The sequence below is a fragment of the Pinus tabuliformis genome, chromosome 3_1 (assembly GCF_031772625.1).
Source record: "Pinus tabuliformis cultivar Carrire ecotype Pingquan chromosome 3_1, CPIR1, whole genome shotgun sequence".
Lineage (NCBI taxonomy): Eukaryota > Viridiplantae > Streptophyta > Pinopsida > Pinales > Pinaceae > Pinus > Pinus tabuliformis.
Window position 1 is genome coordinate 494,425,463 of NC_142301.1, and position 26,900 is coordinate 494,452,362.

A 26,900-nucleotide genomic window follows, 5' to 3' on the forward strand; every position below is an offset into this window, starting at 1 on the left:
TTTCGTGGATTGAACGGCATTGATCTTGGAAGAAGTCGTAGGAGTAGCAAGGGACAGGTTTTAAGCAACCGCAGCAGGAGATGTACCAGATAGTTTACTCGTTGAATGTTGACTAGCATAACCAATCACACCATTGGCGGCATGTGATTTTTTGTTAAGAGGTGGTGGAATAGTGTGTTGAGGTCTCAGAGCGTTAGGTATTTATCATAGAGCGTGTCGTATTGAGTGTAGATCAAATCAAGATACTGGGCACGAGCAATAACTTGCTCTTTGGTCACAACTCCACCTTTAGCAACATCCTCAGTTACGGATGGTAACAAAGATTTAATGAACCATTGAACTAATAATTGGTCAGGAACTAAGGTTTTGACCAATGGACAGCGACATCACCACTCATGAATATGATCTGATGTATGACTGGAATCGATTGTTTAAAGAGTTCAAAAGCTCGGTCTTTGTTTCATAATGAATGAGTAACTGAAAATGAGTTAGAAATGTGGTTTTCTAAGGCACTAAAATTGTTGAATTTGGGAATATCACTCGGCAACTTCGTAGGAATGGCTTCCACCAAGGAGAGTGACAAATGGGATCATTTTCAAGCTGGGTTAAATCTGAAATCTCAAGAGTTGCGACGAACGACAACTTCCTATTGAATTCTTACTGTGCAAGTTAACCTTGAGGAAAAAGATTAACCTGTGGTGTAGGATATCTCTGGTAAGATGGAATAGGTTGAAAATCAGGATATGTGTAACCAGGTTGTCCAGGATAAGTTTAACCTTGATAGGATGTGAATGGTTGCATCTAAAGTTGTTGACCTTGATAAGGCATTTGTTGCATAGTATTTTGACCACCAGGTGCTTGCGGAATACCTTGGTACGGTTTCCCATAGGGATTTTGCAACATCCCTATATTAGGTTGATTAGTTTGAGCTTGTTCCATACCATGCACAGGTTGTACTTGCATTTGATGTGTAAAATGACCAAGTGGTGTAAGTTGTAAGATACCTTGAGGAGGTTGAGTAACGGGGATTTGAGGCATCCCAGATACTAGTGGGATGCAGCCTAGGTAAGATGACTTACTTTAGATAAAACTTGGGCATATTGAAACATGGGTTGGAAAGTAGGAACTTGAGGGGTAGACACAACAGATTGAGAAGTATGGAGTTGATTTTAGGTCAAACTAGGTTGAATGGGCAATGTGGACTACCAGGGACTAGTAGCCATTCATGGAAAGGGAGGACCAGTATGATTTTGACTTTAATAGGTATGAGCACCAACTTGTTTCATTTGATTAAGAAATGGGTATATCCCATCAATGGATTGCCCCATTGGTAGGGGATAAGTACTATACAGAGGTGGCTTCCCCCCAGGAGGAGGGTAGTGGGTATATGGAGGGGTAGGTTGTTGTACATGTCCCATTCTAGTAACATGGGGGCCATATTGTTGCTCCATGGATGATTAGGGCACAACAAATGCAACAGGTTGTGAAGCACTCATTATAGAGGTTCCATATGACATTCCAGATGAGGAAGGAGAAGTATAAGTCCATGGACTAGTCATGGCACCAGAAAAGGTTCCACATAAAGACTAAAAACCAGGTGGCATAGATGGTCCGTCGTACAAATGTGTTTTTGGCAAAGTCGCAAACATGGAGGTAGATGCAACTTCGGTTGACTCAATCATAATGGTAAACACGAGTTGAGAAATTGTTGATGACTCAGTCATGGTTTAACTTATTTAAGGAATTTGCTAAGAGAAATTAAAAGGTGAACTAAAATGAGGAATCTGAGGTGAAGGAGCTTGTATCAGAGTAGGAGGAGGAGGGAAAGGATGGGCTTGATAAAGATGAGTCCCTCATAAATGAATAGGAGAGGAAGGTTGAGACTATTCTTTAGGAATCTCCTCAATACTCCAGAGACCAGGAGGAAGTTTTTCACCGTCAAGGCCGAGATATACAGTTGGCGATTGGGTCAAAGATAGAGGCAGAGAAAGAGAAGGCCTTGAAGTAACAGGTTGAACTAATTGGGGTTCCTCAGGTTGTAAAGTATCTGAATCTGATAATTCAGGTTCAATGACCTCAAGTAGTGTAGTTTCAAGGTTTTTGATTTCGACTGTGTTGGACTCAACAGCAATTAAATATGTAACCTCGGGCTTAGTGCTTATGGGAAGAAAATATTTTGGCTGATTAACTTCATATGTAACACCAAAAGGGGACGCTTTTGAAGCACTAGTTTTGTTAGTTTACATCTTTTTGTTCTTTTGATGACGTCGAGGTGTTGCCTCAGGAGGTAAAGGAGGCAATAGTTGCATCCTACGCGAACGACAAAGTCGAGGGGATTGTTCTTCCAAGATGGGTTAATAAATTTTAGAAATTAACAACAAAAATAAATCAAAAAGGGTAACTAGGCAAAAGGGTTTACCAAGAAACTGTGAACTACAATATACCATCTTGGTGAACCAAGGATTTACGTATGGGCAGACAATCTCCTTGAATGCCATGTTCGGTGTATCACAGTGTACAAGACGGCCGACTTGGTTACCGATGGTGGGATAGAAACCTAGTGGGGAATTTCAAAATATACCCGGAGGTACGTGAAACAACAATCTGTAGTAGTGTTGTCTAATGCATAACGGCCTGATGAGAGTGTTCCCATATACTTATCATGCATGGAGCACCATTTGATATTCCCAAAGGTCCGTGGAGAACGATATGATACACTTACGTAGAGGGAATAGGATATGACCCTCAGAATGTAATGTTGACAAGAAATGTAGATCCTATGTTTAAAGACGTCGAAACATGTCCCTAGCCTAGACCTCTAGATGTTTGCGTTAATGTTTCAAATGCTCCTTAAAATTGATTCAGTAATTTTTTTAATTTTGTCTTAAATTAGATTTCAATTCAAGGCTCATCATGAGTTCACCTAAATCCCAACAATGCAATCTAGCATGATAATAAGAACTCTTTACTTTTCGATGAAAAGTTATCTAAGAGAAGGAAAAGATTCAAACAAGAATGCAGCAAACAACACTTCCTTATCAAAATTTTCAACTGCAACTGCTCCAATTTCCTAATATCATTCAAAACACTAAATGCAAAGCAAAATATGAAAAATGATGAGATTTTATTTTCTTTCCTTTTAGTTCACAAATGCAATTAAAACTAAGATGCAGCAAGATCACAGATAACAAAAATCACACAGAATATTAAAAGTAATATCAATTTTTTCAATCCAATCAACGATCAAGCAAAAAAGGCACCAAAGAGTTAATTGATAAGAAGGAAAAAAAACAAAGAAATTCTTACCAAAGGCTAATAAAACCAAAAACAAACATTACGATGGCTTTTCAAAGGTAAATAGAAACTCAAAGACACAAAGAAAACTTTCTGAACTCAGGAAAAATGAAGAGCAAGACCAAGGAATGCAATTTTTTTCATCCTGCAGGATCAGCAGAGGCACAGAATAGGCACCAGTGCACTGTAGCGCAGTACATAGAAGGTTTAAGTGTGTTGAAGCGCTCTGTCTCAAATGAGGGTGTGCGTTGGGGTAGTTTTAGTCAAAACATGACACAAAAAACCCAACCAAGCTCCAAAGGATATTTTCCTAAGGTCAATCAATGTCTAAGTGAGTCAATTAAGGTCACTTTAAGGGATGAAATGGTGCTAAGATCAAGGAACCACTAAGGGTAAAATCGATCCCCAGTATGGTCATCAATTTGTTATATGAAATTTTCACTATTGTGGACAAAGGTGAATCCCCTAGATCTAGTGGTCTAATCTAGAACAACAAAAGACAAAAAGATTTGAGTTTCCCTTACAAAAATTTGAAAATGGGAAAGAAACCTACCCGAAATATGTAGCAAGCTTTCCTTCCTTCCCTGCTTGTAAGCTCCAACTCTAGCTCCAAGAGCTATAACTAGAACCTGCAGACACGACTAAAACAAGCAAAGGAACCACAATCCACGTAGCATAGTCTAAAATCTCTATTCAATGAATCAGCATGGCATTGAAATACATGAGAGCAAACCATAACACATCAAATATAGGAAAACAATATACTCTTTGTATTAATAAATATAGGAGAGAGTTTGCAACCATAAATAGAAGTTGACTTTGTAGATGTCTCCCCAAGTTGACTTGTCCTTCTTTGTCACAAAGCACACCTCAACATCAACCCTAATGGATGAATGTGATGATTCCTTTAGGTTCAAAGTAGCAACATGATGGCACTATAACTCTCCAAAAGCCAATCCAGACCTTATGGGAGGCAGTGAAATTATAAGATGCGTGTGGTAGTTTACGATTACCACCTTAGGCTTGAGATCCACATATGATGGGAGGATGAGCTCAAGAGATAATAGGTTAGATCTCCAAGATATGATCATATAGGAATTTGAGCTCTCTATCTATGGTAAATAGTTAAAACTACCTTAGAGCTTCTAGAAGAGGAAGCTTCATAAATATTTTTTAATTTTCCCGAATTTCTAGAATCAACGCACCTGCAGAAGGGAGCAATGGGTGTTGACCAACGTCAGCTACCAGGTATGCAACATGCGTTGAACGCAGGTGGCCAAGCATGCAAGGAGCGTTAGAGCTAAAAACATTTTTTTTGAGCTAATTGTCCTAGAAACTTACACTTTTTGGAGAAGTGATTCTTAGGGATTTGTGAAAGGATTATGACAAAGTCTTCATGGATGTTAATTAATCCAGTTTGTAGACATATTGAATAGATGTGACAAAATGGTCTATAACAAGCCTCTCATCTAGGGATGGTATAATCTTATGTTCCAACTATTCCATCTTCCTCTTCATTTATTTCTTATTTTCATCCATCTTTTGCTCCATATCTTGATCAATTGATTTTTTCATCTATAACAATTCAACTTTCTTAGTATCACTTATTTTCCTAATTTGAATCTCCAATTTGGATACCTTGTACTACACATCTTCTATTTCTTCATGAGTCATGGATGAGCTTTATGGAGGTTTAATTGGTAAAGTGATATTTGGATCTTTCTTTGGATCCATGCAAGAAAAGGTAAATAGGTCCTAAGTACAAAGAAGTGACATATGTTGCAGCTCTTTGGTATACTTGTAGGGTCCAATAATAGTATTTGGCCCAATATCTCAGGGAACTAACTAAGGAGGCTCAATCGTTCCTTTAATCATACTACTTGACTACCTAGGTACTAGAGAGTGATCTTTCTAAGTGCTAATCTCAATGTGCTATAACAACAAGACGGTCAGTTAGGTTATCTAAAGCTAGTTTCAAGTGTAGCTAGGGGACTTCCTATATACCTAAAGGTACATGGAAGTGAGATTCTATATAAATGTATTGTTTGATGCAGTACTACTTAAAAGGATACCAATAGGGGTTACAAGGGTCTCCAACTAGGGGAAACCATGTGTAGTTCCAGCATGTATTCTTCTTCAACCATAGTTTTACCTATTGAATAACATATCATTTTGTTATTTAAAGACGTTAAAACATGTCTCTAAAAAAATCTTTTAAAATGAGCTTGATAAACCCAGACAAAAAAAACATCTTAAAATCATCATAAAATATAATATAAAACCCTAACTTCCCAAATATATATATATAATTCAAAACATGGGAATTTTTCCACTTGTAATTCATTGTGTCCTCTCAAGATTTTAGAAATTTAAGCCTAAAACATCATCAAAAAAGAAATTGTAGTGAAAATTCCAAGATGACTTCCAAAACTGATTTCAAGATTAGTCGAGAACCCTATCTCCCATAGGTTCTATCTCTGAAAAGATGGCAAACTAGAACTCAAAATTTTGACCACCTATACTATGATATTTCTCCTCAGTTTCTATAAAATTTCCTTGTTTGAAACTTCCCAATATATATATATATATATATTGAAAATTCTAAGATGGTTCATTTAACATTGATTTTAGGTCTAGTCACAAGCCCTAACTTCCATAGGCTACATCTCCAAAAGTATAACAAACCAAAACGTGAAATTTTGACCACTTGTACCTTGATATTGTTGAATTTTTGTAGTTATGGTCAACCTTCATAATTTATTTTAGCCATCTAAATAAAATAAAATGATAAATATGAAAGTGTCTTTCAAGTCACCTTCAAGAGAGGGAAAACGAATTTTGAAATTCAAATGATTCTTGCCTCCAAAACCAATTCAGCCAGCCCCAAAGCTTCAAGTTGCTCTGACCCTTGACACAAATATTTAGGTTCATCAATTTACTATATAAAGGCACTCGACTTCCTCCTCAAAGAACACAATTCAAATGACCATCTCCTATTTTCTTTGTTCACACGTGTGAGAATAAGAGGACGAATATGAGGCAAAATAAGAAGACGAATCTAAGGCAAACTTGAAGGATGAATCTGAAGCAGGGTGAAATTTCAAGAGGTTGAATTTGTCTTTGTTTAACCAGGTTTGACCTGGGTATGTTTGTGGTCAGTTTGACTTTGTTTTTTATTAGAAGATAGGATTGCATCTCTTGTTGAATTGGACAATTTCTTTAATAAAAGGTTGATGGGTTTTTCCCTGGTTAGGGTTTCCCAAGATAAATGTCTCTTGTTTGGCTGTCTCTTTATGATCCTACTGGCTTTATTATTTATACTATTGAAATTTTATACGTGTACTTGCTTAATTATGGATGTGGCACAAGACAAATTATTGAAGTAATCATTGGAAGTGAATATCAGTCTAGAAAATCTTGAAAAATGAACAAATATTTCGCCTCTAATACCTCAAAATTTCTCTCTCAAAAATGTCCCCAAAAAAAGATAGTAAAAATGCCAAAATGTCTCAATTGAAGAATAAAAACCCTAGGATCATAGTTGTGATACCAAATTTTATGATCCAAGGACCTTGAAAATGATAAAAAGTCAATGAATAGAATCCACTTCGAGGGGAAAATATCATTTTACAACTAATCCAATGCACAAGACAAGATATGACAATCATAAGGCTAGGTCTTCTTAGTATTTATATATAGAAGAAAATGGGTATAGTTATAATAAAAGGGTATAATGAAATGTTTTATCTGACCTACTAATATAACATATAACTAATCATGAATTTTTATTAGAGCCTTAACATAGTGGCCCAAGGGCCTTAACATTGCATAAGTACTTCTATTGTTCAAAGCTCTAATAAAATGTGGGTAGATAGATCAAGTCATGTGCAACATGATCCATGTCAAGTTAGTGATCAAGAAGCAATGACTCTACACCCCACTACCAACAATTAAGAAGCCTTGGGAGTCGACTTTCATGGACTACTAAAGAGGTTCGACTTCTACCAATGATGGTAATGGCTATGTTTATATGATCATTATGAATACTCTAAATTGGAAATTTTGACACCATGTAAGAAGAGCATCTCAAAATGGGAATTGTCAAGCTTTTCTATGAGCATGTTTAGGGTCACTTTGGGATGCTTGGAAACATTGCATCAAATAGGGGTGACTGAATTTTGAGGATCTTCCAATTTATCCTTCGGTCCACAATGGATACAAAGAGAAAAGGGAGGAGGTCAACTACATGATAATACACCATGTCAAAATGTACAATGAATCAAGGTATATTTGCACAAGGGATGTAAGTTTTCCTCTTTCTAGTGTATTTGGGGTTCCAGTGACTTGCCCCAATTAGTTGTCATGTGCCCTGCATTCGCATGGGAGTCTACCCAAACTCAAAAGGAAGTAGGAAATCAAGGTTTGTGACACAAATCCAACATATATAACAGAAAATCCATGACATATTGCAAAAGGCTAGTGCCAAGTAAAAACAACGCCATAATCAGCATTGTGTGCCACACATTGATGCAAGGAAATTGATCAAGTGTGGTTGCATTTGTAATAAAAGATTCTAAAGGGCAAAAAAACACAATGATCAAGCCACTCCACTAAGGTTCATACACCATCACAAAGCAAGTGGGAGAGTGGTTATGTGCTTAATATTCCATTGTATCTTTCCGTACAGCGTGTCTTCAAAATACTTCCTACCTTATACTTTCTACCTCTATTGGATACATCAAACACGATAAAGCACCTAGTATTAGTATAGCTTAATCTTGATTACGCAACAACTATAGTAGGTTAGGTAGTAGGCATTAGAGTGAAGAAGATTTTTATGCAACCTACTCACAAAATAGAAGAAGAGATAGATCAACGACTTCAAAATAAGCCTCTTATAGGGGGAAACCTCCTTTACATTACACAAATGAACAATTCTTGGACAATACAAATGACAAGACCTTCTTTCTATATATAGGAGTCTAAGGGGTCACAATATAATCAGAGCCAACATAACAATAATATTGTAAGGGCACAACAATAACAATAGTGGGCTTCTATGGGGCACAATAATAACAATATGAGGATTACATGGGCACACAACAATACACTAAGGGGGTTGCACTAATAAGAATAAGGGGCTACACTAGTAGTATAGGGACCTAACATGCCCCTCTCCTTAAAAAAGTGTTGTCCTCAATAATTGAGTAGTTCTGGATACTTCTATATAAAATTCTCATCCTCCCATGTGAAATCTTCAATGGGTAGGTTCTTCCACTTGATGAGATACTCTGAAATTGATCGATTTCGTAGCTATCTAGTTCTTGTTTCTGTGACTGCTTCAGATTCCACTATGATTTTTCCTTCCTCATCAAGTTCCGGCAATATTGTTTGAACTAGGATCTTGTCACCTATAACCTTCTTTAAGCATGAAACATGGAAAACACGGTGCACTCAAGAAGATGCAGGAAGCTCCAATTTGTATGCCATAGTACCAATCTTTTGCAACACCTTGTAAGGACCATAGTAATTTGGTGATAATTTATTATCTTTCTTAGCTTGCTTGAGGGACATTTGTTTGTATGGTTGTAGCCATAAAAATACTGAGTCGCCTACATCAAAATTTCTTTCACTGCGATGTTGATCTGCCTGTTGTTTCATTTGATTCTGCGCCAAAGTGAAGTTATCCTTTAAGAGTTGGAGAACTTATTGTTGATTCTTGATGTGATCTTCCATTACTTGAACATTAGAATTTTCTCTTAAAGATGATGTGATGGATGATGTATGATATCCATAAAGTGCCATAAATGGGGTCATTTTTGTTGAAGCGTTATATCACCATTCAACCAGAGGTAACCATTTGACCCATTATGTTTGTTTATTAGATACAAAGCAACAAAAATATCCTTCCAATCATTTTTTCACTATCTCCGTTTGTCCATCTATCTTGAGAGTTTGAGTGGTAATTCCTGCCAATGCACTACAAGATATTGTCAGATTCATTTGTTCTTTCTCTGGGGTGGTTCTTGGTGTATATCCTCTTCTTTTTACGTTTCTTGTTCATTTTCTTCCTCTTCACAATCGATGTAAAATAATTTCTTCTCATCACACTTATGACCTTTAGTGTATTTTCTAACACAACTGTAACAAACCCTGTTTTCTATTTTTACGTCCAATTGTTGTGGTGTCAACCTTGTAGGTTGTGGAAGGCTAGGAGCAACAACACTTCCATATTTGTAGTTGTGAGTGGTAGGATTCTTTGTTTCCATAATTTTTCCTTCAATTTTTCTTGCCAACCTGAATGCCTTCTCCAATGAATCAGGTTCACAAAGACGAACCTCATGTTGAATGTTATCCTTTAAAATCCCTATGAAGATATCAATCCTCTACTTCTCTGGAAAATCATTACCCTTATATTCAATTTTTGGAAGTCCTCAATGCACTCCACTATTGAACCCTTTTGTTTAAGATTTATCAATTGGCTAAAGAAGGTGTTTCTCTTTGTATCATCATAATGTGCTATCATTTCCTCTGTGAAAATTGATCAAGTGACAAGTGATTTATGAGAACAAAGCCCTCTATACCATACAAACTAGTTTGGTTCTAAATTTAAAGATGCGTACCTTTTGTAACAATTGCACATCATGTAGATCAAAATATTTCTCCATTTGTAGTATCCATGTTACGGAATCCTTGTCATCAAACTTCCTCATATCGATCGTTTTCTTGTTTTTAGGAGTTCAATCTTGAATCTATAATATGTCTGTAATGGTGGATCTCCAAGCTCTGAAATTTCGTCCTGTGGTAGCCCTCTGAGTTCTCTTTCCAACCCCACAAGTCTGATCGAGACTAGATTCTCCAAGAAAGTGTTATGTCCAATCTTCCTTAATAACCTGATTATAGACTGGTTCAGTAGAGCAAACTTGTACGAAGTGCCACGTGTCATTGTTTAAACCTTCGGCTCTAAAAACGATACCCAACAAACTAAAGTCCATCTTTTTTCTATCCCTTTTTACAAAATTTGAATCTAATGCTCAAAGAAAAAGTTATGATGATTTTCCCAAGGTCACATGTTTCAGATGGAATTCGGGAGCCGGCAAAACCCTAAATATTTCAGGTCATATCTCTGAAAATATAGCGAACCAAAATCTTAAATTTGGACACGAGGTTCATCACGATTTCGGCTCAAATGAGTTTTAATTTCAACTTCTGAAACTTCGTAGAAAAATAAGTTATAGCGAAAATTCCACGATGACCTGTTTGAAGCAGTGAAACCCTAGAATCTAAAGCTCTGCTACCAAATGTTATGCAACCTGCTCACAAAATAGAAGAAGAGATCGATCAACGACTTCAAAATAAGCCTCTTCGAGGGGGCAACATCATTTACATTACACAAATGAACAATTCTTGGATGATACAACTGACAAGGCCTCATTTCTATATAAGGGGTCACAATATAATCAGAGCTGACATAACAATAATATTGTAAGGGTCCAACAATAACAATAGTGGGCTTCTATGGGGCACAATAATAACAATATGGGGACAACATGGGCACAACAATACAATAAGGGGGTTGCACTAATAAAAATAAGGGGCTACACTAGTAGTATAAGGACCAAACAAAACCCAAACAAATAGCATACAACCCTAATAGGTCATCAATGTTGAGTAACTTATGCACTAGGGGAAGGGTTCACCAAGAGAAAGGTTCAACAAATGTTCAGTCTCTTGGTCATAATAGACACATCCAAAGGAACCATAGAAAGTCCACTTTCACCACCATACTTGGACCACGAAACAAAATCCCAAGAATCTACTCCAATTTCTTGAACTACGTCTTACTAAGTAAATAGCATGAAACATAATAAAGTTAGGAAACCTATATAATTCATAAAAGCACTTTTAGCTTACTTGCAAAGGAAAATCATTGAATTACGATATGAGAAGCTATTATACCCAAGGACAAGTGGGGTTTGGGCCTTAGTTGACATTACAACTCAATAAAGTACTTGCAATAAAATGGATAATCAAATTTCTTGAGGTATCCACTCAATCGAAAATCGTTTTTTAACATCATTTTCAATATGCTCAAGATACCCTTATGGTTAGAGATAACTTTGGATTTTGTGATATCCTCTTTTCCCTACACCTTTTTAGGATTTCTAGGTCCTTTATTAGTAAGAGCATGTGAAAGCCCTAGAAGTTTGTTGTTTTGTTCGTCAAGTAGAATTTTTTTGGTTGTTGTGTAAGATGGGATTTGTCATGGTGTTCTATTTGGATATGGATTCATCAAGGTCAGTGTATTAATGAGCATCCAAGATTTAAACACACAAGTGAAAAAAAGCATCCTCTTTTGGGGAGTTTCTTAGGATTTTGGGACTAGGGCATGGAGGAATTAGAGATTGTTGGCTCGGCAAAATGCTTTGACGTCATTTGTGATCTAGGTAGATATTGGTGGCCACCCTCCTATTCCACTTGGACCCCCACCGTTGTTTCTCTTCAGTTTCCTTAATTATAGCATAACTTACTATTTTTGCCAGTTTTTCGGGTCCTAAACTTCTGGAGTAGTTTTGAGATAATAAATGACGTTTTTATGGAAAACTGAGAGACCAAAAAAGTCCCAAATCAATTTATTAAATTGTTTTCAACCTCCTCTTCAAGATCTTCGAAACAAAGTATTATGATAGTGAAACAAAGATCATATGCCAAAGTTACAACCCCGAGAAGTCGATGTACCAATTTACCCAAACGGAGCCCACAATTTTGGCTCTTTATCTCCTAGGGTTAGTTTTTTGGATGCTTAAGGTTTTTCATTGTTTCTCAATAATAAATAGGCCTTTGAGCCCCATTGTAACACAGTTGAGAGGTTTGTAACCGCCACATTTCTTCTTAGAGATAAGCTACCATCACCCAAGTTGGTTTATTTCCATTTATGTATGTAAGCATATTTCAGTACTTTGATATTAATAAAATGAAGTTTTATTTTTGCTGCATCTCTGTGTTTATGTGTATATTTGTATTTTGTTGCGTTCCAGCATAAGTCCGAATCAATTTGGTAAGATGGTTATCAAAGATATTATAGGGTTGATTCTTCTTGAAGGGTTGTACTAATTGAATATTGATGTACATGGACCTTCATGGAACAACTGAGCGTGAAAGTTCGGGAAGTAAATTCAAAAGTATGATGCTAAAAAGTTACATTCTACCCTACATCAAAAGTGTCTTTTGTATTACCTTTAATGTGAATGAACCTTTCATGATTCAACCCTTAGGCATAATTGTAATAGCCCTGGTTAAAAATCCATGTAATAAAGTTAATAAAGACAAAATAATAACCAAGGTTATGGGACACATTCCAATCTGAATGTTGGGGAAAAACATAGTGATGGAGATCATTTGTGATTAATTAATGGCTATGGAAATTGACAAAAGATTTGGAAAGGCATGAAGCATTTATTGGCATTTTATTTATGAAAATAATGGAAAATAGGAGAAAAGGCAGGTGAAAGGTCACAAGTTGCATGTGAGGAGGAAAATGAAGGAAAAATAATGGAAATTGAGGAAAACAGAGGTCTCATTAGTAAAAAGGCTTATGAGGATCAATTGGTAGATTTTTGTCAGTTCAGTTTTTGGAGTTGTCATTCTACTCTCTCTGAGTTTTCTTGGAGCACTCTTGGAGGAGTGTGGCATACTTGATATTTGAAGCAAGAAGGCAAAGGAAGAGCAGGAAAGCACAAGAGGATAGCGGGATTAGTAGTTGCAGCAGGTTTTGCTTGCAGGTACTTAGTTGCATGTATGATTTCCTTGCTAGTTTTGGCATGCGTGGCATATGCATGTGGTTTCTTGGTTATAATTTGTCAGTGGCATGGAGGATTGCATGGATTAACAGTGATTTTTCTTAGCCTTCCATTTCCTTGATAGCCATGATGTTATGGGTTTTACTTTTGTCTTCTGGTTGGTGCTCATGTTCCTTATGGTTGTGAGTTAAGTTATTAGTTCCTAGAGCCTTGGTTGGACAAATGCTCTGGAAGCACTATAACAACTTGGGTTGAGTACTAGTCCTAGAAGTCTTGGTTGGATAAATGCCCTGGAGCGCTTGGTGGGTTGAGCTACTAGTCCTGGAATCCCTGGTTGGAAAAACACTCTAAGCCGAACAACGGTTGTGGGTTGAGTTACTAGTCCTAAAAACCTTGGTTGGAACAAACGCTTTGGAGCCCTGGACAACTTGGGTAGAGACTGACATAGTGATGGTTAGTGATGTTTGACCATGAGGTGGAATCATTGGTTCAGGGTTGAGTTGGTTTGGCTTCTAGAAGCTCTGGTTTGGTTTTCTTGGTTTATTCCATGAGATCCCACATTCATACTTGGAATATGGCACAGGGGTGATTGGCCTAAAGAGAGATTTGGTTCAGCTCAATATATGGTTTGGTGGTATGCGGGAGTCCTTGACTTGGTTGGATTTGCATATTTTAATAAGAGCTCCTTTTCCTTTGCTATTTCATGAGTAAATGTGCTTGTCATTATGTGGCTTTAATGTTTGTTTCATCATGAATACATCTCTGGTTATTTGCTAGTTATAAGCATGTTTTATGACAGTTTTGATTTATGGCTCTCATCATGTTTTGGTTAGTTGATGAAATGTTAATGAATGAATGACCTAATAGATAACATTGCAGCGATTGGGAGGAGACATCAATCCTCCTTGACGATTCTCAGATAAGTATGAGATCCCTATGTTACGATTTGTTGCTATGACCTGTAGATTACATGTTTATAATTTGCCTGACGAAATTCCTATCATGGTTGGTAGGGGTTTGGTCAAGTCCTTGTTGAAGTTTATGCATTAGTAGCATTATTTCAATGTCATTTATCATTTCTGGAAATCTCATGAACTTCCGGGCAGAGGCCTGAGTCCTAACCTTGAAAAAGTGGCTTAGAATTCGGGGTCGCTGGCATAGAATTGCCTCAAAAATATCACAATCGCATGGATGCCTTGATGTAGGAGCAACTGGAGGGTCTCAGTCGCACTAATGTCTTCTCATGGGAGCTACTGGGGTTTTAGATCAGCAAAACACCAAGTTGTCACAAGGGTTTGGCGCCTGGAAGGGTCAGTTGTTTCCCAAAGGTTTTGTAGCTCTCGAGGAAAATTAGATTGGTCTTGTCATGTGGGTTCCACTTCCTTAACTGCACATGGGGAGTTGAACCATATCATAGTGTTAATTTATGGTATGTTCTATGCTTAGAGCAGTTTACTTCTCTTTCTTATTATTATTCACATATTAGCAATCACATGTGCATAAGTAAAGTGCAGATAGAACATTAAACGATCAACAAAAAACAAGCCAAGACAAGAGACACAAGATGTGGCGACTAGCCAGGGACAAACCCCAATATGGGGAACCCTTTGATCAAATCTTCTTTTATCTTCAATAATTCAGCAGAGAGAAATAGTACAAAAATCTGATTTATATCAGCAGTAGCAAACCCTAGATCAACAGCATCAGCATTAGCGCATCAGCATCAAAACTAGGGCAGACAGTTGGATCGGCTTGATTCCTTCACCAAAAAATGCGGCCTTCAGAGGAGATCCAGATACACCTACAACGCAGTTCAAAGGAGGGAGTCTGATGGTCAACGTTGGTCAAACTTTGGATCTGCAGTTGCAGCTTCAAGTTCTGCACCTTCCTTCCACACGTGTGAGAGAAGAGTCTCTTTCTACGCAGGAGAGAAGAGCCTCTTTTCTGCACTGGAGAGAGAGAGAGATGTTATGAGTTGAGTGAGTCCAAATGAGGAAAAGTCCTTCTGTATTTATACACATCTGTTGCTAATTGAATAGATGCCATTGTTGGGCTTCTGAGCCTACATGAGTTGTTGGTAGGCTTGATAACTATTACATAATCAAAATAAATTCATATCTCCATAAATACTTATCGGAATCGGATGATCTTTAGATCAATCCTACACCTCTCGACGAGAGGAATCTAATAAAAATATTATCAACCATGAATTTGATAACCCACATGGAGTTTGGCCCTAGTTGCCAATTTTAACACAGTAACTCTTCGTCACATGTTTACCCCGATGGACTAGTTAGCATGGATAAATGTGGGAGGAGGGTGTTACAATAATACCCAAAGTAACCATAAAAAGGGCACTTTCATCACCATACTTGGACCATGGAAAAAAGTCTTAGAATTTGCTTCAATTTCTTAAACTACACCATGCTAAGTAGATAGTGTGAAACATAATAAAGTTGGGAACGTTGTAGAATCTGCAAAAAAAATATGTTAGCTTGCCTACAAAAGGTAAATTATTGAACTATCATATGAGGAGCTTTCTCTGAAGCCTCTATAAGCACTAATCCCACATATCCTCAACCAAAAGTCTTGTTCCAAATGGAATAACTTAGGACAATCACCCCTAACTTGACATAATTCCATAAAGAGGAGATCCAAACTAGAGGATCATCAACCCCAGCATCCCAAAAGTTGGTTTTCCTCTTGCTAACCACTAGTCCAAAAAAATTGCAATAGAGTTCCAACAACCCCTAGTAACCTCCACCAATTAGAATCATTAACAAAATGATTGTTAACCATCTCAAACCCATTAGAAAGAGAGATATACCACAATTTTCTTTGCATTTTAGTTGATTCCAATGAATATAAAGCATCGACAATTAGAATATTCAAATAGGGAGCAAGAGATCACCCCTAACTAATCCAATGATGAAGTTGGACGCAATCTTATGGTGCATTGTTCAGAAAAACAAAGGCTAAGGCATTAGGAAAGAGGGTATTCACTATGGCAACACATTTGCAACCAAATCCAAGGCAATGAAGGATGTCCATAAAAGGTGTGTGAGAAATGTTGGCCTAACATTTTTTATGAAAATACTTCATATATTACCTCAAATAACAAATGAAGGATGCCCATAAAAGGCGTGTGTGAATGTGAAATGTTGGCAGAGTGTGAAATGTTGGCATAACATTTTTTTTTTAAATATTTCATATATTACCTCAAAGAACAAATAAGTACAGCATACAACATACCAAGAATAACAAAACTAAGAAAGCTCTAATGCATTAGAAAAGAGGGTATTCACTATGGCAACGCATTTGCAACCAAATCCAAGGCAATGAAGGATGCCCATAAAAGGCGTGTGTGAGAAACATTGGCCTAACATTTTTTTATGAAAATACTTCATATATTACCTCAAATAACAAACGAAAGATGCCCATAAAAGGCATGTGTGAGTGTGAAATGTTGGCATAACATTTTTTTTTAATATTTTCATATATTACCTCAAAGAACACATAAGTACAGCTTACAACATACCAAGAATAACAAAACTCAGAAAGCTCTCATGCATGAAAGCTATGAAGACCATCATATCACTCACTCTAGCAAGCATGTTGATGAACTCATAGGAAATAGAATAACTTTACAACGATGTTTTCAATAATTGACCCCACATCTTGTTTTTACAAATAACTAAAAACGAAATCCCAAATACATTCTCCAAATTGAAGGGATGATACAATGTTTGCAATGTGAGGCTTTATAAATTGGAAGGGATTATACAATGTTTGCAATATGAGGCTTTATAAATTGTGTTTGTATAGATCTCGTTTTGTAAGTATTCATGTATATTCAATATAGCAATTCATGATTTTTATTATTTTTTGCAAATCTGAATCTATATATATATGCACAATATTATCAAATTGGGTATAACCGATGCTGATTTCAGTTGTAGGATTCAGTGGCTGTAAATAACAAGCCTTAATGTGCTGCTGAATGTCTCTCCAATTGAACATGCTGCACCCATTTCATGAAAATAGTTAATGAGAGTGGACTCGGGAGTTCAAACAAATTGGCTTTGGCTTCCTATTAATATGTGAAACCAAAAGCTTGGTAAGTTCCAATAAAGTAAAATGAGACAACAATCAATTTAGAAACCACCACCAAGTTAATTCAGCCCACATACCCATTATGAAGCTAATCATGATCAACAATCAATTTAGAGACCACCACCAAGTTAACTCAGCTCACATGCCCCTTATGAAGCTAATCATGATCAACACACAAGTCAAACTATGTCAAACTCACGAGTCTTTTGAAGCAAATTTGGTCAAACTCACCATTTGTTTTGTTTTACTTGTTTCACGTTATGCAATGTGTAGTTTGTTCTCGTGTTTTTTAAATTTTAATTTGTAATGCTAGTTGCTAACCATCTGCTATCAGTTTTTAGATCATCACTATCAGCGTCTGCGGCTGCTATCAGTTTTTAGATCATCACTATCAGCGTCTGCGGCTCCAATGTATAATATCATGTATGTACTATGGTTACAATGTTATGACCATTTACACGAGCATAGGTCAATCTTAATGCCACAATGATGGCTTCCTCGTGGAATGAAATTCTCTTTCTTTTTTTGTTGTTCATTTTTTATGTATTTTTTTCAAGTGATATGGAGTTTTTGCTAAGTGCAGTGCTGACTGCTGAGTCATTAGTGACTCAACCGAGTTGATCCGAGTCACTAAAAAATTTACGACCCGGCAGAAATACCAGTTCGGGAGGCCGAGTCAGTCATGACTCAGTCAACCCAGCCAGTTCTGCAATAACTCGGTCGAGTCAATGAATGCGGCCTGTAACCCAAAAATAAATGTGATTTTTCATATTTTACAAACAAAAAAAAAAAAAAAATAACTGTTAGCTGTGTTTGCGATTCCAAGGTGTTTTATAAATTAGTTAAATGCTATTTGGAATCCATTCCCCTCTCCCAAACCCTAGTATTTGATCATATTGCCCTACCAAGGCTATGTTATTCATAGTAATGTTTAAGTGACATTCTCCTTAATCTTCATTTTCATCCTTTTACTTAAATTTTTAACATTACCATGAAATGACTCGGGATGTTTGAGAGTGGTTCCAACCTCATTGGATTTCATATGGAGAAAGTAGAATTTTAGATTTCATTCAAAATCCAGCAGACTTATCGGCTTTTCAGGGTTTCAGGATTGGGGGATTGCAATGTTTCCATTGAAGTTTGTCATGTATTAGGGTATGGAACTCGTATTTAATCAAGAGCACCAATCCCTCTATGTACCTTAATGTTGGGAGCTTCTGAAAATGTCGCTCCCGCTCCCAAGTAACACTGAGCCAGATGACGTTAGCAACTCTAGCAGTAGCCAGTGGTACTGGTCACAGTTTTGTTGTAGAGGCCATTTCTAGCCTCCTTGGTTATGTGTTTTTGTTTTGATCTCTATATCATCATCGTGTATGTATTGGACAGTGCACTGGGTGCCATTTTAATATAATGGATATATTCATGAGCCTACTTTGATCATATGTTGTCTTCTATCTATATTCTAATGCTGTGTGTTTGGAAACATGAATGAAAATCTTTAAAATTATGTGTTTTTATAAAAAAATAAATATTTGATGTATTTTTTACAACGAGCCGGCCGAGTCGATACCAAGTCGGAGTCGGAGTCGGAGTCGACCCTTGGCCGAATCGGAGTTTTAAAACATTGGTGCTGACACTTTCACTTGTTGAGACAGTTGTCCAGCTGAGTGGCAACGTCTGATATTTTATAATTAATTGTGAAATGTCAACTGAGTACCAACTTTACAAACAGGAAAGAAACCAAATCATTCTCCAACAGAGCTTATTTAAATGTGCGCTATTCATTTTAGTTGATTCACATGGCCATAGATCCATCTTAACCCCAGATCTATCAAGCTCTGAATGGAATAATTTGTCCATCTTAACCCCAGATTTATTAAACTCTGAATGGAATAAAAAAAATTAAGGTGCAAACTCTCAGAAATTAATCAATCTGGGATAAAAATGGATCTATCCACTTTAATGGAATAACAAAAATTAATGTGTGAAAGCTCAGAAATTAATTGATTTGGGATAAAGATGGATCAGTAGGAGCATTTGACACCCAAAGACAGTCATGTAAACATCTCCCCCTACCTGGGCTGTACAGCACCTCACTTCACAATGAAATTACAACAGCACCTCCCATCACAATCCTATGCAGACCTGCCAGTAATCTAATAGAACTTAGTTCAAATTACATTGATTTGTCAGGCAGTAGGAAGCAGCCCTAAGTCTTCTGAAATTCGGTACCAGAACGGGGAATTCAACTATGTAGGCTAAGCTATAGATAGCATAACCTCTGCTCAGAATTCAATGTGCATTTTATTACGAACAAAACTACCACTGACTATTTCGAGGCGTTTTGAATTGTCTCTTAGCCATATCTCCAAGTTATCTTAGATCTATTGTTTTATTCTTTTGCATTTCCTTTTTAAGTATTTTTACCCGGCCCTCGATTTTTTGTGCACCTCTATTACGAAGCCTCTCTTTCAAATCATGTTTAAATTAATACAAAGTTCTATATGTATGTCAAATGGCTATCTCAATAATTCTTTCCATTAACTAAGATCCGATAATCTGTTTTCTTTCTGTGGGGGTTTGGTTTTCTCATCTCTAAAATGAACTGAGGACTTCTTATTTCAATACGCTAAACAATGAACTTTATGCATTATTTCCAAATTATTCAAATATATAGAAGTACCCTTCACAGTAGCCCCAACGTCTGCATTAGAAAAGGATTAAACAACCTTAAGACATAGCTCTTGGTCCATGGGAACTGGTCTAGCGGCAAGGTGATCAGGCTTATAAAGCACAAACACCTGGGTAAAAAATACCCCTAATGGGCATGGATAAGGCCTGGTGCAAGTCCTAAATGATTTTGACAGCATTGGTACACCCCTCATAGTGTAGTAGCTTAGCCAAAGGAACAGCTATAAGCTTCTACGAGCAGTATTTCTCAAAAATACATATAGGTCTCAACATGTATCTTCCCTGGACAAAGACTAGCAAGTTTCATACAGGCTCGCACAATCAAAGAATTGTCGCAACTTTGAACATACAGATCTTGAAAGTCCAATTAAACAATGACTAACAAGTCTCATATCAGCCTCAGATAATACATCTTTTCTCTGTTTAAGCACAAGCAGTACATTGCTTGTGTGCAATCTTTCATTTGGGGTTTGAACATAACCGTAATCTCAACAGAAGTTAAGCTCCATCTTGCAGGCTTCATTAAAGCTCTTAGTAGAAGAATATATTCACCCATAAAGTATCATAGAATTGAAGCACTCATTTGAGCAAGGCCTGTTACACTTGTCATATTTCTTGCAGCCTGTAAACATGTGTAACACCAAAAGCTAAAGTTAGGACAAAATGCTACACCATTTTAATATAGAGGCTTATCAACAATTACATGGGAATTCATTCATTTGTTCTACTACCAAATGCTTGACTGGATAGTTTGCAGAAGCTCACCAACCTTGAGACACTGGGCAGTAACTGAGTCACATATGGGATGATCCTGAGGACAGCAATACTTTTGATCTTTGCAGCACACCGCAGAATCCAAATGACAACAACCCCAATTTATACAGAATCTGAATATGTACAGTGTACAACAACATGTGCTTCCAGCTGGACAGTACCAGAGTGCATCACATTTAACTGGAGTGGGGATAGGCGGGGGTGGTGGAGGGTTTGGGCTTGACTTAATGGGATAGGATGCTAATGTGTTGATTCCACAAATACCCTCAGGATCACCTCTGTTTCGGACCATGTATGCATAGCCATTCATGCCCCAACTTTTTCCCCATGAATTTTTTACTATCCAGTAATCAAGCCCATTGTTTGAGCCATATCCAACTATCAAAGCAGCATGGTCTAAAGAATTTGAGCACGGACCATTGAAGATTCCCTGTTAGAGGGGGGAAAATTACTTTTTCCTTCTGAGCACAATTAAGTATACTACCATCTCATACCCATTAAAACCTCAAAACAACCCATAACGAACCATTCAAGAATCACATTTAACAATGCTTTAAATTCATTCCAACAGGTTTAGCATCAACACTTACTCCAGAATATAACTGGAATGCTCTTTCACCACCAGAAATGCCCACACTTACAGGCTGACGTACAACTGCCTGTAGCAATGCCTTCTCATTGTTTGCTGGTACATCTCTATAATCATCTATAGTTACCACACGCCTATTCACCTGAAACATAAGTTCTTGATGTTCTTAACATATGTACACTCGCAAGGATCCATTCTTAATCCAAGAAGTTAGATCATGGAGAGACTAAATCCTGTAATCTTGAAACATATATGTTACAGACCAACTCAAATCATAACCATGCAACAATTGTAGCTTATATGCTTTTGTCAGCTACTTAGAGAAATAACAATGGAACAATATGACATGGATCATGCTAGAAACTATGCCCTAATGCAATGCAAATAATTGTCTGAAATTTGTTCTGCTTGCTGATTGATGTAACTACGTGATAAATAAAAATAAGAGTGTATGAAGGCAACACCTTTTTGCTGTTACAAGCCTTCTGGACACCTTTATAAGGGTAGTCAACCTCTGTGTCAATCCCACCATTCATGATTACCCACTGAAAAGCATAGTCCATAAGTCCTCCGTCACAGCCATTATTATAAGATGTGTCACAATCACACAACTCCTGTTCAGAAAGGCTAACCAGTGAGCCTGTAACAATCTTGTTGATGCCTTCAATTGCTCCAGTTGCCGAAAATGCCCAACAGTCACCTGTGCAGGTAGGCAAGTATTTGATCACTTATAAACAGATCACAATAATCAACATGCAATTATGCAAGAACCAAACAAGTGTTTTTTTGTCTAACATCAAGTTAAATGGCTGTCCATGACAAAGATAAATCAAAGGATTCATTACTCATGCCATAGCAGGTTTCCTTGAACATGAAGAAAAGATAACTTTGGTCTAAGCTTTAAAGGTATGCAGCCGAATTTGCTAACTATATGAGCTCACAGAACACAGAATGCAGTACTTGATGTTAGGACAATCTATATTTTCAGTACAGAAAGAAATCGGACAGTCATGGAAAATCTGCCCATACAAGCTTGGTCTACAGAGAAAGCTACTCTCATTATCCAGTTTCACACTTCCACAGTTTACAGTTTCTAACATAAGAACAGATAGAAAACCTAAGTCACTATGATCCCTAAACAAGAGGTATGAAGATTGAATTTATGCCCTTTTTTTATAGTGAGGCTTAGAAGCACAAACTCTAGAGTTGGGTTGGTTAAAGTTTCAACTGCACAACCTACATCCTCAAAAATACTTAAAACAGAAACCTGCCCAGATACATTAAATGTTAATTAAGTTTACTTTTACATAATTTTACCTACTTGGCCAAAACCATGAATGCTCTCAGCAAACAAGTGGACCAGTCTAGATTAAGTGGCTCTTATTAAGCTCCAGGAATGACACAATGGAAATCCAATTACTGAGCAAATGCATGAGCATTGATACAATTCTACTTTCAGCTCTAAAAATATGCATTGAGACTTTTGACTCCTAAAGGACAGGTGGGACATGACATTGACCCCTCACACAGGAAGCAGACAGGACTTAGGGAGCTCTTGCCATGACAAAGGTAGACACAAGGAAAAGTGTTTTGGAAGTATGTCGAAGACAACTTTATTTCACACAGATGCTATAAGGGTTGCATTCCTATTACCAGGCATAACCCATGACAGCCTACAAGCTATAGCCAGTGGACATTTGTTGGACAGATACCCTTACTTTCACAATATGTTTCAATAAGTTGTGGTATTTGGTGCTGTATAAACTATAAACCTTCTGGTTCAAAGATATTTGAGGAATAATCTTTGGAGAAGATGGAAGGGTTGCCAAGTGAACTGGCATCATGCAACGAATCATGAAAAGATAAATTCTGCACATTTATAGGTGATGACTGCTAGTGCTCAGATATGAATCATAGGCTTCTTATCAATTTGTTGTTTTAACCTCATGAAGATGCACGATATTTTAAAGTAATCGAAATGATGGGTCACGACTCACAACAAGATTTTGCACTACATACAATTCAATAGTTAAAAAAAATAATCCAATTTGTCACATATAATGGTTTAAATTAGTGTTTATACTTATTACTGACAGACTGACCATGAGCAAGTTCAAATTGTTTAAGCCCATGTCCCACTTGTTGTGTGTATTCATATATTTGATACCTGAGGAAATTGTCTTGGGTGAACAAAGCAGTTCTGAAAGGAAAAACAATTGCAAGCTTTGGCATTAATGACTTCATTGAGCACCTAAGGGAAGCACGCAACCAGAGTGTCTGTTTATCCCTTCTATTAGATTTGTTATTTGTTCAACCCCGTTCCAGTGGGTAGCTTAAAAGATGACTCTCAGATCCATTTTAAGTCTTACCAGTTGGGATAAATCTGCTTAGTGTTGCTGTCAAAAAGTTCTAAAGGAAAGTGTTGGATTTTTGCAGGTATAGATTGTGCACCCCAACATGTTTTGTGGCGCCTGGGGTTGTGAGACTGGCTGGGTGGTTTGGGGGGATCAATATCCCCCCAAGTGAGAATTTGTTGAAGTTTGTAGCTCGTGCATGTACTTCTGCACAAATCTTGTGTCTAGGTGTGTAGAAGTCACCCACATCTCCTTAGAACCAGGGCTGCAAGTGAGCGCCCCCACCCCCTCACCCCTTGCACCCGCTCCCAAAGCATGTTCTGAATGGAAGCGCTTAGGGAGCAACCCAGGGAGTGCGCTCCTAAATCGCTCCCGTTTGGGAGCAATTTTCGGGAGTGCGCTCCCGCCAAAAAAAATTGCTCCCTGGTTGCTCCCACCAAAAAAAAATCGCTCCGTCCCTAGTGCTTTCACAAAGGGTTAATACTTTTTCTGCAGAGAGGCGTTGGAGCACCTATAGATTCATCCACATTGTTAAAAGAAACTGCCTCAATCAAAACTGAGCAGAAAGCATGGTTTATGTACACTACAACTTGACGTTGTTGACACATTATTGTGAGCAAGCTCGATTTCATAGAGCATATATCACTTGGAACAACAACCCAAAGGAGGATAATATGGAGGATGGAGCCTTACATTTAGAAGAATTGGAAGCAAATTTCTTTTCTTTTCTTCACAAAAAAATTCGCTCTACTGTTCAACAACCTTGTAAAAGTATGTGACAAAGCTAGTGAGAAGGAAAAGGGTTGGAGCAGCAAATTTTACCTGCTCCCATTGTTAAACAACCTACACTTGTTCATATACTTGTGTAAGAAAGCATCTCTACAAGATTATGCCATGTGACGAAAATAAGACTGTATGAGTCAAAACTCGTCATCAAGTGCTAGCAAAAGATAGGAATAGATACAAAATAATACCCAGCCACAATACACTTGCCTCATACAAACCAAGGGTTGTCTTCTAGGGCAAACAACCCTAAATTAACATAATTTCTACAGTTATATCTTCCACCTAATGAACAGTCCAGATTGACTACAAAATTAAAATATTTCAGAACAAGGGCGCTGCCACCAAACCCCTGCCAGTGGGGGGGCTCAAAGGTTGTTTCCCCCCACCACACCTCTCGCTAGGGATTGGGATCCAAGCGCGACCAAAACAAGACCTATGAATCAAGAATATAAACAGGGTCCACACCCAACATGATGAGAATCGAAATGTTGTAACTTGTGGACCCGTGGTTAATGAAGACTATAAATTGTCCCTCCCTGCTCCCCACTTCTGCTCCCTCTTCCAAGTAGCCTTGCTTAAAACACTTACTCTAGGTTGAGCAAGTTGCTAATGTAACTTATCCTAAGTCTAACTTAGGAAAAAACACATTAATATGTTGTCTCATTGAGTTAATAAAACTTAGGAAATGTAAAGTAATTTACTTCGATTAGTAAGTTTCAATCTTAGCCATTGATCTCAAGTGAGGTAAGATCTAATCTCGGTCGTCAATCACTTTGAAATTAGTGTTAACCTAAGTCACCTGACATGAGGACACGGGAGATGTAGGACATGAAAATATGAGTATCTGACATGTGACACGATGACCCCGCAAAACAAGACATGAAGGACATGTTATATATTATATATTTAAAAATATAAAAAATTAGTGAATTACACAAAATATGAAATATATAAACCATTTAAACTAAGTTGCACTGAAACGGATACAGGAACGGATACGAATACGGGGTTTGAAACGGATACGACAAATTTTCAAAAAATCTAGATACGATACAGCAAGGAAACGGCACACACGCACATAACAAAACAAGATTTCATATTACCATTCATCTTTTAAAATCTATACTCTATATCTAAAAATAAATAATCATCATCATGAATTCAACACAAGCAAGTCATCATCATCAATTCAGCATACACGTTGTCATCATCATTAATGAATATTATAACATTCAACATATCATCAAGTTTATGTTTCAAATTTCAATCAAAAACATGACAACATCATCACCAAAATTATTAATACGCACTACATAGCACAAAGTACAAAATGAAATATGACTAGCAGTCAACTATCATATGGCATATTATGTTATTCAATGTTCAGTGTTCAAAAGTTTAAAACATCATCATAAATTACATTTACATATCATCAAATATGTCTTCATCCATGTAATTAAGATCCACATCCTCTCCAGGAGTGGGAGCATTGTTGCCATGTTGTTAATTTTAGGTATGTTCTATGCTTAGAGCAATTTATTTCAATTTTCACAGTTAGCTCAATATATTTTCCAGATTAGCAATCACATCAGCATTAAAGTAAATTACAGATAGAACATAAACATAAATCGCAGAAGACAAGCCAAGACAAGAGGACACAAGATGTGGTGCTAGCCAGGGACAAACTCCAATGTGGGGAAACCCTTGATCAATTATTCTTATATGTTCTTCAATAGTTCAGCAGAGAGAGAGAGTACATTTACAACAGAAGTCAACACTTTGACTTATCTAGATAAGAGCATAGATCGTCTCTAAGAAGATGAGATCAGTTGAAGACATGCTGCTTCAATTGATTCTCCAAGGTGACTCCTTCACCTATCATCGTGCTGCATCTCGTCATCATGTTGCACCTCACCGTGCTGCACCTATCATCACAATGTTGCATCTCATCATGCTTCACTAATCATGACTATACCCATCACTGTACTGCATCTCCTCTTGTAGCACTATGCTGAGCATGTCTTCAACTGATTCTCCAAGGTGACTCCTTCACCTATCATCATGCTGCATCTCGTCATCATGTTGCACCATGCTACACCTATCATCACAATGTTGCATCTCATCATGCTTCACTAATCATGACTGTACCCATCACTGTACTGCATCTCCTCTTGCAGCACTACGCTGAGCTCTTCATTGCACTATGCTGCACCCAAATGCATGCTACAATACCTCATCATCCTGTTACTACAATACCTTCATGTTGTTGCCATATGTTCTTGTTGTTGCCATATGCTTTGTGTACTTGTTGCACCAAGTACCATATTGTTGTCCCAATGTGCTATACTATTGCAGCACCATGAACTTGCGGTTGCTGTTGAAATACATCATGCTGCTGCAATATATCATACTGTTGTACCTCACCATTGTGTTGTGATACACTTCATCACTATACCCATCATCATGCTATAGCATTCGCCACAATGTTGTCACATCATA

General features: G+C 37.3%; 1 protein-coding gene across 1 annotated transcript in view; it reads right to left on the minus strand.

Annotated features, from left to right (window-relative positions):
- Nucleotides 1-19,985: 19,985 nt before the first annotated feature.
- The window catches only part of LOC149187962 (cysteine proteinase COT44-like), a 56,720-nt gene continuing 49,805 nt past the window's right edge, over nucleotides 19,986-26,900 (minus strand). The window contains exons 2-5 of the mRNA XM_089411516.1: nucleotides 21,726-21,961; nucleotides 21,263-21,403; nucleotides 20,668-21,102; nucleotides 19,986-20,520 (exon numbers count right to left, since the gene is read on the minus strand). Of these exons, the coding sequence (XP_089267642.1) occupies nucleotides 20,461-20,520; nucleotides 20,668-21,102; nucleotides 21,263-21,403; nucleotides 21,726-21,961 (872 nt within the window). The 3' untranslated portion in view covers nucleotides 19,986-20,460. The remainder of the gene's footprint in view (nucleotides 20,521-20,667; nucleotides 21,103-21,262; nucleotides 21,404-21,725; nucleotides 21,962-26,900) is intronic.